This window comes from Wyeomyia smithii, chromosome 1 (assembly GCF_029784165.1).
Source record: "Wyeomyia smithii strain HCP4-BCI-WySm-NY-G18 chromosome 1, ASM2978416v1, whole genome shotgun sequence".
In the NCBI taxonomy this organism is placed as follows: Eukaryota; Metazoa; Arthropoda; class Insecta; order Diptera; family Culicidae; genus Wyeomyia; species Wyeomyia smithii.
This window is the reverse complement of record NC_073694.1, coordinates 31,792,602-31,805,586: the sequence shown is the minus strand read 5'-3', so window position 1 is coordinate 31,805,586 and position 12,985 is coordinate 31,792,602. Positions and strand designations below refer to the sequence as shown.

The window sequence follows — 12,985 nt, the reverse complement described above, 5'->3', positions numbered from 1 at the left end:
TGAAAAGCTGTTTCTACAAGCATCGTAGCGTCTTACGGTCTTCAAAAGAGTTTTTCTCAGGAAAATTTCCTACAAATATCATGTATTAATTTTATTTAGAGCCAACTTGACATCTCTAGAGAATAAGTATTGAAAAAGTGGATTTTCCCATATAAAATCGTATGGAAACTTTAAAAACTGGGCGCAAATCGGGCGTTTCACCGATCGGTCTGAAAAGTTACACAGTTGTTATGGGACCTATAAGGAACACGAAAAGTGCATAGGAGCTAACATTTATTTTTTGTCCCACCCTAATGGACATATCCGCCTTAATCTGACATCCAAGAAGGTATATGAAATGATAGACTAAACAATCGGCATTGTATTCGAGTATAACTTGTAGCGAAACTACATGTGGTTCAGCGATGAACCAACAAACCCGTTCGGAAGGCAAAGGACCGTCATCGTATTCAGTTGTTGGCCTGTGCACAAATGGTTTTCAATTTTCATAGCACGTTTTGTTCGCTATTCTTTGTACTGATGAGTTATTTTCCAAACACGAACATCAGAAATGTAGAGCGTTACGAGTACACTTTTATTGACTAGCAATGCCAACCAAATGAAGGTTATGTAACGTCTTCGTTATGTGAAATTTTTGTCAGCTCGCGTCTTGTTATTTTCTTAGTCAATTGTGCTTCCTTTCCCTCGTAGTAAAAAGTAATTTTGCGATTCATAATTTCTCCACCACAGACTTCAGAAAGATAGTCTTAATGATTGCCAGTAAACTTGCATTGGCTAACAATGCAAACCGCGCAACACATTTGGCCACAATTTTCACATCGACTAATAATATATAACTCCTTCGTTCTGTGGAATTTTTGTTGGTAGATGTTTGTGGTGCAACGTTCATTGCAAAATTCGTTTTGTTTTCTTTATACTGAAGAGTTGTTTCTCTAACGCAGACATCAGAGACTTAATGATTGCAAGTACTACTAATCGCATTTGAGCCAAACATTTGCAGAAACCATTAGTACTTTTGTCGGAATCCTATCAATGTATTTTTGGCTCTATTCTTTATTTTATGTTTCCTTTTTTGATAAGTAATAAGAGTATCAGAATTTTGAATGCAGGAAATTCCATACTAGAAACTAGAAACAGTCAGTGCATTTTATATTGGATCAAACAGTCTCTATTGTTTGAAAAATTTCGCTGAGAATGCAATTGTATGTAATTGGTTTAGGGCTTCTTTTTTTTTCAGCATATTCCTACCGTACGTAGTGCGCTAGCCATTGAATACGAATCTCAAAATCAACGTTATTGATGAAAAGAATTTCAGCTCCGCCACGACTGTTCAAATTGAAACCGAATGACAGCTGCAGTAAAATAAAATCAGTTTTCAGCAGCCAAATGACTTTAACTTGATAAAACTGGTTTGAAAATTTCCGGACATGCAAAGCATATTTCGGGTTTTTTACTCGAAACATTGAATCCAAAAGGCATAAAATTTACATGGCATATAATTAACATAAAGCTCTGCGATTTTAAAGGTATAGATTAAGGTTCACCATTCAAGAAATCGAATGTGACTCGAATTAATTACTTGTATGAGTATATCTTACTTTTCAAGTATGCTGAAGCTTAAGCTAGAGTTAAAAGACTTGAACATATTTAGCATTATAACTGCGGAATTATTTTGGGAGTCAAGTCGCGGATAATCTGATCCCTTCTAGAATATATTTTCCAATAATTTTTTTTCCAACTCTTTTGATTATTAATTCAAGCTTCCGATTTCAATTCAATAGTAATACTAGTCGAACCGTTCTAAGCTGTTATGAGTCCCGTGAAACTCGGTTCCGTTTCATTACCTTCAGCGTAGAGTCTTTTCCACTGCCTAACGCCCGCTCGTATCGATTCCATTGTGTTAGAATTACATATGACAGTCATCTTACAGATAAGAACGCGCCTCAGACAATCACTTGTAAATAAATAAACGCGGAAGAAGAAACTGGTTTGTTTGTTAGAGCAGAGAATGTAAACTATTACGGCTAGAGAGAGAGAGAGAGAGTGAGTGAAGGAAAGTCGACAACGGCTCCTCCAATTGCTTCGAAACAAATTGGAATGCACGCTTTGATGTATCATATCTCTTTGTATGCCTCTATAATACTTAGCTATTACTATCAGCAACTAAATCACTAAGCATAAGCCGGTAGGATGGTGAATCCCCGTGAACAGCAACAACAAACAGTCGTTGTGGACCAAGTGTACCATAGTTGTTAGTGTTAATTTTTTCTCTCGACGTTTTCCTCATTTTTTTCGCTCCCAACATTCTTTCGTTCATTATTTGCATGCTGAATAAATTTGATTTTTTTTTTAAAAACTGCATATCAGAGTTTTTGCTAGTACTTGCACATCCATCTTACCCTCACTCTATGCTCATTAGTTTACAGTAGGCCTCCCCCCTCTCCTCTTCCTAGCAGCAATTCATAATCATTGGCATTTTCAAACAACAATAATAACGGGGTTCTAGACTGAGGTTCACATAAGTATATCACCATTCCGCCACCAGGAGGAACGCACCCGCCGTTTTCAGGAGATCGAAGCGAACCGGCTCGATCGGCAGACCAAGCGGCGGCTCGCCCGGGCCCAGCAGACCCAGAACTTCTACACCAGCCTCCACATGCTGCAGGCGAACACTTTCCTGCGCGAAAGTGACAGCTCTAGCGCGTTCGAGGACTATTCGCTCTTTCTGTACCGCCAGTCGGCGCCCGAGTTCAACGATCGCGTCAAAGAGATGGAACGGAAGATCCTCTATCCCGTAAGCGATGCGCGTGTTTTTTGTCGAAGCATGGCGTGCGCCGCACCTCTTGACTAAACGAACAACAAACAAATTGAGAATGTCACTCGCTCGCGAGCTGGAGTTTTTTGTTTTTGTTATTTTTTGTTCGCGAACTAACCGCGTGTTGATTGTTGATGTTCATTCTGTCGTTCGTTGGAGTGTTGTGATTTTTGTTCGCAAAAAAGGCCCGTTTGAAAATCTACCAAACTGCCTCTTACTAGCGTAGTTAACTAGGCAGCGCTGAAATGTTGAAACGTAAACATATGTTTAATATTTATGAGAGAACAACTAAACGATCGTGTGCGATTCACCTCACACAGAGCGGCACAGCAACGCCGCGTGCGGTGAATTCATGTTTTTTGAGGAACATGTGTGCGTGTTTGTTTGATTTTGACAACTTGCTTCCAAACACCGGGCCCAGAAATAGCTTCAGTGCGTACATGCCTTTGATGAAATTAGAGACAGCCGTTCGTTGTAGTGAAATCCAGACCTAGCGCTCCGGCGTTGTAAAACAGCACAGTTAATTGCAGATTTTTTTCATTCTCAACTGGTACTAACCTAGAACTAGAACTAGAACAAAAGAACTTAATTTTATTAATCTCCGCATGCTCCCCAAAATTTACTCGTTCCTACTTTGGTTTGGTTTCACGTTCATGTCCGTTTTATAGACTGTAAATAGCTAACCGCTTACTAGAGTAGTGATATGGCACCTCCTCCCACCTCAACCTGAATAACGATCGAACCCTAACCGCTAACCGCATGGGCGCGAACGTGCGCCTCCGCATTGCAGCCACTGTGTTGATCCTCGTCGCGTGCGTGTCGCTGTCGAAACCGAGCTACACACACGAACTATTCGCCAAATCTATTCTTTTTCCACCTCCTCCCAAAATCAGGATCGCGATCGAGGCCTAGCGGCGGCCTATCCGCGAAGTCTCGTCGCCGCAAACGACGGGGAACAGTTTAGCGATCGGATCAAATCGATGGAGCAGCGAATCGTCGGCAAACAACCGACCGTCACCGAGAAGAAACCGAAAGATCTGCTGCGGGCGATCGGTAAGATCGACAGCAACGATTGGAATGTGAAGGAGATCGAGAAGAAGATCGAACTGTCGAAGAAGGCAACCGACATTGGCAAGAGCCGTGAACGCGTTCCGAAGTGGAACCGTGAGCAATTTTTAGCCCGCCAGAATAAGCTCACCCAGCAGCCCGAGGACGAAAAGTACAAGGAGTTCGATAGTTCGCTGAAAGCGATCGACAAACAGCTGAAGGAGGGACACAACTTGGATCTCGGCGAGCGAGGCAAGAATAAGGTGGCTTCCATTGCCGGTCAGTTGCTCAGCACTAAGCAACAGCAGCGACAGCAGCAGCAACAGCAACATAATCAGAAATCGGTAATGATAAAATCTCCTTATGTGATAGATCATTTTGCTAATATAATTTTATTTACAGACCTCAAAAGCCGCTCTGGTGCTAACGTCTACGGGTGTTGCGGAAAAGTGCCACTTCTGCAAACAGCGCGTCTATTTGATGGAAAAAATTTCTGCGGAAGGACTTACCTTGCATCGATCCTGTCTAAAGTGCCATCACTGCCATACAAACTTACGACTTGGTAAGTGAAAATTTGAAATAAAAAAATGAACTTCTTTTTATCTTGATTTCTAACATTTTCTAGGTGGCTACGCGTTCGATCGGGACGATCCGGAGGGAAAGTTCTACTGCACTCAGCACTTCAAGCTGCCATCGAAAACCTTCAAACCTCTGCCCAAGCGGTCCCTACCGCGAACGCCCCAGGCAAACGCAGGGAACGCAGCGATCGCGGTTGCCACCACGCAACCTTCTACACCCGACTCGAAATCATCCAACTTCGATCTGCTGGATCGCGGTGAAACACCGGAGCGGATCGAGTTCGAAAACGCCGACGAATCGATCTCGGACAGCGAAGCGGCCATGGAAGTTATCGACGAAAACGAGTGGACCGATCGGAACTTCGGTACCGAGTCGGACGAATCCGACGAGGACATGTCCAGCTCGGATGAGTCGGACAGCGAGAGTGATTCGGACTACGAGGAAGCGGCAGGATCGCCGCTGGGTGCGCAGACGCTCCAGCTGGCATCCGAGTGGATCAGTGACAAGCGGTTCTCCAACATGGTTGACAGTGATGATGATTTCTATGGTTACTCCAGTGAAGGTCCCTGTCAAATGTGATACAAGTTTCGACAGTGAGATTGATTTGTTTTCTTTCCTTCGTTAGATGACGAAGCAGACTCCCAAACGGAAGGCGAAGAATTCGCCCGAGCGCGCGAGATTCGAATGCAGGAGGTAAAGCTGATGCCGCCACCGACCCTACCAACGGATACCGAAACCGAGGTACGTCTCCGCACTCCGCAAGCCACCTCTGTAACATTCATTTGGTGACGGAAACTCTTTAATGCATTTACTCTTTTTCTTTTTCTTATTATTATACCCCTTGAACCGATCACGCAATGATTGACAGGTTGCCTCTAAACAACAGCCACAAGTAGTCCCCACTGTAGCTCCTAATCAGCCCAGTAATGCCCTTTGCACTGTACCTAATCAAACCCCCAGCAAGGCACCTTCTCTCATTAACCCGCCGCAGCCGGCGGAATCCGCCGAGGACAAAGCGCTTAGGGAGAAAATGCTCCAGAAGCTTAGCATTCGCGAGCAGTGGCTTCATTCAACATCATCATCACCGGTGCAGGCCGAACCTGTCGTCCCTGCGGCCGACGTTCAAAAGCCCAAAACTTCCTTCTTCGGGGGTCTCATGAACAGTCTCAGCACACTGATCAAGTCCGACAAACAGCCACCGAAAACATCTCCTCCCCCTCAAGTTGCTCAAGATTCACCCCCTGGCATGCAGGTTACCCCTCGGGTAGACGATTCATTCTCATCTCTTTCGCCTTCACTCCGCCAGTTAGCCGTGTCATCTCCGAAACCTCCGCCCTCACCGACACCTTCATTGAAAAAGTCAAAACATGGAGATGTTCCTCCTTCCCCGACGCTATCATTGAAGAAACAAAAACAGCTTGAAGTTCCTTCCTCACCAACACCATCTCTTAAGAAACACAAGAAGCACAAGCATACAGCAAGTCCATCTCCAACGCCATCTACCGGTAGTCAAAATCTCTCTGAGGACGGAACGTTCAGTGCTAGTAGCGGTCGCAGTACGCCACATTCCAAACGACGCTCGCACTCAAAAACGGCAGAAGTCCGCCAGGACACGGACGAATTCCTAGATCAAATCAAGCAAGATCAAGCAGCTTTGGATCAACGGATGAAAAAAGTTGAAGCCAAGAAATTCAAGACCAACATGCAATCCATTAAATCGGCTGTCGAAGGTTCCCGAATAGTGGGTGTCAAAAGCGAAAAGGATGTTTCCAAATTTTTTGGCGGTCCAAAGAAAGATTCGGTTGATCAAAAAGCCAAACCACTCCCCAACAAAGACGTGTCAGTCCTACAAGGGGTCAATCTGTCGAAATACTTCCCTAGCGCAGGCAGCTCTGCTCCTCCCAGCGCAAAGGCAAGCATTGGAACACCCTCTTCAGTTTCTAGCGTAGAAAGTTCTCCCATGTTAGGTCGCAAGAAACCCACTGATGTGGAACTTATGAAATATTTTGGCCCCAGCACGGCGAAATCATCGCCGTCTACTCCGTCGTCCCTTAATTCACCTGCTATTTCACGCAAAAGCAGTATAGAATCCCCTGGAACCGTTCGAAAACAGACCGCGGCGATCACTTCTACTACTGCTTCAAAAACCCCAGCCATATTGGCTCCCAAGCCTCCAATGGTTCCCCTTCCCCCAAAGAAAAACGTTCTAGCTTTCCAACCAATCAAAAAATCCAAAACCGAATCCGTTCTCCCGGCCGCTGTACCGACAAAGAACGTACTCGCTTTTCAACCGGTAGCGAAACCACCAAAACCGTCCTCTCCAAAACCTCTACCTAAAGCCAGGTCTTCACCACCTAAACAGGCTCACTCATCTCCTCCAAAATCCCCCAAAGAGGATGATGCATTATTCGACAACCTGCTGAAATCCCTTCCCGATCAAGCTTCCTCAAGCATCGAAGACAACTTGTTATTCGTTGATCTGTTAAGCAAGGTAGATGATTCCCCAAAAGCTGGCCGTAAAACTTACCCCCTGGTAAAAGCCAGCACGCCCCCAAAACAGCGATCACTAGATGAACAGATTTTCGACGACCTGCTCGGAGAAGTCGACGATTCTTTGATCGAAAATTTTGAGGAAATAGTAGGTCTTCCCAGCAAAAAGCCAAGCCCCAAACTAGCCAAAAAGAAAACCTCCCCTAAGCGATCGCCCAAAGTTTCGCCAAAGCATTCGCCCCCGTCGGTAAAGAAAAGTGCAGCGGTTAAACCACCCAAAATGACCCTCAAACGACCGCCGTTCAAAATCGCTGTTCCTGTGAAGATGCAGGAAACTCTGGAGGAAATCTACCTCTCTAGTTTATCCAAGTTAGATACACGCTCGATGTCCATGACCAGTTTGAGCTCCGTCGCTAGTAAATCCAGTGACGGTGCGGGTGACCACCAAGGTAAGATTGAGGAAGCATTCGAGCAGCTACTGCTGCCGGAAGCGTTCCCAGTGGTGGTTCACCAGCCCGAACCGATCAAGACTCAGCCCTTTCAGGCCCCCCAGCGTGCGAGCACGACGACGAAGTCCCCACCGACTGGTGGCAACCGGAAAGACGAGAAAGCTTCTAACAAAACGCCATCGCCGTCGCAGCCGTCGACGAAGCTACCGGAGAGGACCTTGGCAGTACAGGTATTGCCGCTAGATATGAAACCTGCGACGCCGAATTTGTCCAAAAAGATCGCTCCGAAGTCCGCTTTACCGTGTGTACAAAATGTAGGAACCAATGCCGTAACCGGAAAACAATCTGTCACACCACTGTTTTCGCAATCGAATAAAACTGCAGTAAATGTTAATCTGAACAATCGTATTAGTAACTTCGAAGATTTGCTGGATGGCGTGGATAGTGCGGAACATGTTGAGTTGGATGATTTGCTGTGTGAGTTGAACATTGTCGAAAAGACTACAAAACCTGCGGTTGTTCAAAAGACCACAAACCTGGTTTCCCCGAAACAAACGCCGAAAATCATCAGCAATGAGTCTGTTGAGGCAATACCTACTCCCCCGACAACTCCAAGTGTAGTTAGAAAGGTGACTTCTGTGAAGACAACTAAAGAATTGTCGACATCAGTGAACAATCAAGCTCTACCAAATGTTTCTAAATTGCCCAATCCTTCTGTCATAGCTTCAACGATTCCCATGCCGGAATCTAGTGATCAGCCAGCGATCAAGTCCACTCCACTCAGCACTCCAACTGCATTCAGAGAACCGTTGAACCAGAAGTTGGTGACGGGAGCTCCAAATGTTTCTAAATTGCCCACTTCTTCTGTGCCAATTTCAACGAATCCCAAGCCGCTACTGGCATGTAGTGATCAGCCAGCGATCAAGTCCACTCCACCCAGCACTCCAACTGCGTTCAGAAAACCGTTGAACCAGAAAACGGTGACTGAGGCTCCAACTCCAACCGTGGTACAGCAACCAAAGGTTGTACCAATTCAGGAATCGCAAGCTCTTGAAACACCAAAACTAATTCGAAAAATTACTGTTCTCGAACAATCCAAGTTACCAGTGTCTTCTCCTGCTGCCGTGCGTAGAGCTCAAAATCCTGAAAAATCAACGCCAACTCCGATCAGGAAAATTGAAGCATCTGCGCCGAGTAATGACATTAAACCACAACTCGATAAGCTGGAGACTTCTGCTAAAGCTCAAGTGATTACTAGAGCTCAGGAACCCAAAATGCCTCTCACACCAACCGCAACAGAAAGACAACATATTGAAGCTAGAGTTACTCCTGCGGAAAAACCGATTCAAAATCTGCCCAAACCTGTTGCAATACGATCCGAGCGAAAGCTTTCAAAGGACGACATCTGCTTCGAAGAACTACGTGTGAAGCATGAGACCATCTTCAGCCAACAGCAGTCGGCTTCTAACACGGCACGAGATAATTTCTTCAAAGAGCTAACCCCTGCCGAGGTTTCCCCTCCCATGGTCGAAACTAAACCCGTAGAAGTTCCACGTACTCTTTCCGAGTTCCGCAGTACGATTCTGGTGAAACGCGAAACTAGAGACAAACCAGACAGCGATATCACGCCCGTAATGCGCAAAAAGATCAACGAACTAGTGATGGAAATTATGCCGGGCGCTAACCTAGAAGACCTAGTTGACGAGGTTCCCATCCCAGCCGAGCGTAAGAAATCATCGTTCCAGAAAATGTACAACAAGTTGCAGCGGGCAAAAACAATTGCCGTTCCGGAAGGGTCTGCGCTGAAGGATCTGCTAACACCAACGAAAGGTGACGAATATAAAATGGAGCTCATTCGAGAGAACCACTCCACGGCAAACGAGCGTATTCAAATCAACTTGGAGCGTACGGCCCAGATAAAGGAGAAATACATCAAGCAGAAGGCGCCGACTCCTCCGAAACCGTCCACTAGTCCAACCAAGCAGATTCAGCCGTCGCTGGAGAAAAAAGGTTCCTTTAAAATACAACCAACTGTTAAACCTGAGGAAGAGCGCACAGCGCTTAACAAATCTCTACAGGACGGAACTTCAAAACAGAATCCTCCGCCACCCGTGACATATTTGGATATAACGCCAGTTCCTCCAGTTCGAAAGGGTTCCCAAAAATCGCGTTCTCCAAGCATTGTTCCTGAAACACTGAAAGCAGCTGAACGTAAAGTCTCCCTGAAAATGCCCATTCCCGTGGATGTTGATCGGGAAGTTAGCATTCTAAGTCGCGATACCACTAAGCGAACGCCGAACGCAGTCATTGATTTTGAAGATTTACTGAACAGCATTGATAGCACGGAAGTGGTTGACTTGGATGACCTTCTCGGTGAAGATACTTCCGCCAGTACTGTAGACAAGGTTACCACAAAAGACAAAGATATTCCTAAAGAACAGCCGAAAATTGTTGAGAAGAGTTCATCTTCTCCGGTTAAAACCGATAATCTGCCTCGAAACCAGTCGGCTAAGTACAATCTATCCGAGGAACAATTTAATCAAACATCCAAAGAGCTGTTGGAGAAGTTCTTGAAATCGAAAATACCTCCCAAGCAAGAGGATGACAATAAACCAACCATGATCACTTCTCTGACTGAAGTAACCAGTCTTCTAGAGGAAGTAAAACCGTCAGAACTCTCCAGCGTCGTTTCGAAGGAAAAACCCAAATCGAACAGTTCAGATCTAATTAATTCCTCCACTTCGCTAAACGAACTCTGCACCCTACCGGACATCGTTAGTATGACTCGCAAGGAACCGGCTGGCGAAGTACCGCACCCTAAAGTGGCGGTGTCAACCCACACTGAAAAGATCGAGCAACCGATAAAACATTTCCCACAAGAAATTCAAGTCTACACTCTGCACACAGCCGGAGGAGACGAAAAACCTGCCGAACCGCAACCCTCCACCAGTGGTGTAACGGGTAATTACGCTCATATCCTGCGTGACATCACCTCCGGATTGGTGGGGGCCGACTTTGCCGCCCCCGTTATGTACGAACCCCCGCCTGCCATGGACACAAAACCAAAATCGAACTTCACCACCTACAAGAAAATCCTGGAGGAAAGGGCGCACGAATCGCCGGAGCAGCCAATGCGACCATTACGCAAACCGAAACCTGATCGTAGCGTTTCACCACTGTTCAAGCCGTTCGACAACTCGATCTGCATTGATCCCCACCGGGCGAAGAGATCCGCTAGCATTGAGAATATAGCCATTGATCAAGTTTTTGTGAAACAAGATGACAAGGTTGTTGACACCTTTTACGTTGTCCCGGAACAGCGTCCGCAGCTCAAGCGTAGTTCGAAATCGTTCGATCGGTTAGCCGTACCGTCAACCTCAAAAGCAGTTGCGCGTCAACAGAAGAAGTCTCTCGATGAACTTCGTGACTATGGCTTTGATGTCGAACCTCCTGCGTCCTCGAGACATCTAGTCAACCCAAGACTACGTCACTTCCACCTCGATGAATCCGAAGAAGATCTTTCAAGCCTGAAAGAGTATCGTAAGCGGGAGTATGTCAGAAAGTGTAAATCAACAGCAGATACAACGAAGCTCGAAGTAGATGCTACTCGAGTTGACATTGATCGGGAGTCACCCATTCCTCGAAGCACAGATTTCTCTAAATGGGAAGCTATCCTAGATCGCGGTGTTCCATACTACCAAGAGCCTACGGTGCACAGGAAGGAAGATGTGAAAACGTTGGAGCGAAAGCTGGACGATTTGAAAACAGAGTGCAGACCTCGTCGCAAGATCACTGGCAAAGACGCTATCCCTAAAGATTACGATCCGGAAGAATACGTACCACGTATCAATCGTCGTGTGCTGGATTCGTTCGAGATTCCTGATCCCGATCTCCCTAGATCATACGATCCGGAAGAGTATGTTCCAAGAGCTCAACGTACCAAACCGCAGCGGTCGTCCGCCTACGAAATTGACGTTCCGATCAGCCGAGTTGCCGGAAAGTACTACCCGGAAACACTGCATCTGGACGACATCCCTCACACACTGCCCAGATCCAAAACATCCACACATGTTCCGTTCAGTTCGTCAAAATCCTACGAATTACCAGCTCGCGACGTAGCCAGAACTCAACTTACTCACCGCCGAAATATCGGTGGAAGCCGCACACAGCAGTTACACGAAAAAGCCAACAAATTCATTCGATCCCAAATTACCAAAAATGACCCAAACCCGTACATTCGGGCGTTGGCGGACAGTGATGACGATGATTATCATCCTATCACAAGCTCCAGCTCATATCGTGCTCCCATTACGACCAGTGCCTTCCATCCCACGTCGACTTACGGTTCATCCAATTCGGCTGCACTGAGCCGCATCACCGCCAAAGCCATCACTCAACCGTCCCGTATGACTCATTACACTCGGAGGGACCTCCCGTCTTCGTCGTCCACAAGCGCTCGCTCCTATCACCGAGGGGGTGAATCTTCCAACCGTCGGGAGAATTGTACAATTTCCTAAATTCACAGCCCCTACGAAAATGTTTCGTAACATATAGTTTCATCTTTCGGCCTGCAACTTCGAAATCACATCTGTAGTAGACTTAAACCAACAAACCAAATCACTCCCAGTAGGATCATCATTTTCACATTGATACACATTCGTAAACGAACAACATCGAAACTTGCAACACCCCACCCTCCCTTAAGTAATGCACTCACGGATATCTGGGTACGATTTAAGCTGAAATGAAGCAAAAATAAAGACAGACTGATAGAAAGCAAGAGGTAAAAAAGCTGTGTGAGTTTGTTTGGCAGTTGGCGTTGTTTTGCTGTCTCGTTTTGACTTGCGCGATGACTTTTTGCATTAATTCCGTTCGCAGCTAATCGTCTAAACTCTAAATCAAAATCGAGCTCTAACTTCAACAGCGTTTCTCGACAATCATGATCGTCGTGCCAGCTAACATCAACCGAATTCTCGTAATTAACCTGTAACATCGATCACATTCAGTTACAGTTATATTCTAAAATCTCACACATTATCAGCACGCTGTACAGAAATTAAACAACAACAAAAACATCGCAAAATAATCGACTCATTCAAATGCATATATATACACTAATAAAACTGTTGAGCCTTCTTTCGATTAAATCGTACCCGAAGGCAGCGATCCTTCCAGTGTGGTTTGATTTGTGTTTCAATTTTTTGTTTTTTGTTTCTACTAACAACGTCGGTGTTCGTACTCTGCTTAACCTCAACCACACACACACCTACACCCACACATACAAGTGTCGCTTCTAACTCTGCTCAGTCGATTCGTAATTCGTACCGCAACGTTACAGTTATTATTATTGTTTTTCACCCTCCACGATTGCGGACTTCATGGATTTAGCTAAGCTCTGTTTCGACTCTTTTTCCAGGGTGCATCCGACTCGGAATCGTGCTCGGAGGAGATAAACTCGGCCACGGAAATTTCTACCGATTCGGAGTTTGACCACGAACCAAGCCACCGACTGCCGCCGCGGATTTTCATCGACGATACGCACCTGAAGCGACCGGCTAAGGTGCAGGTATGTTAAATTTATCCCCTCATCCAGGATTATTACTAA

General features: G+C 45.8%; 1 protein-coding gene across 10 annotated transcripts in view; it reads left to right on the top strand.

Annotated features, from left to right (window-relative positions):
- The window catches only part of LOC129718661 (F-actin-monooxygenase Mical), a 120,140-nt gene that overhangs the window by 98,027 nt on the left and 9,128 nt on the right, over window positions 1-12,985 (top strand). For 8 of the 10 annotated variants that reach the window (XR_008726993.1, XR_008726995.1, XR_008726998.1 and 5 more), the window contains 7 exons: window positions 2,546-2,794; window positions 3,709-4,206; window positions 4,265-4,424; window positions 4,488-5,003; window positions 5,067-5,182; window positions 5,310-12,163; window positions 12,797-12,936. Coding sequence is in view for 1 of the 10 variants with exons in the window: in XM_055669655.1 (XP_055525630.1) it covers window positions 2,546-2,794; window positions 3,709-4,206; window positions 4,265-4,424; window positions 4,488-5,003; window positions 5,067-5,182; window positions 12,797-12,946 (1,689 nt within the window). In the remaining 9 variants the exon portion in view is untranslated. Of the gene's footprint in view, window positions 1-2,545; window positions 2,795-3,708; window positions 4,207-4,264; window positions 4,425-4,487; window positions 5,004-5,066; window positions 5,183-5,309; window positions 12,164-12,796; window positions 12,947-12,985 lie in introns of those variants that run through there. The other 2 variants (XR_008727001.1, XM_055669655.1) reach the window with 2 other exon arrangements.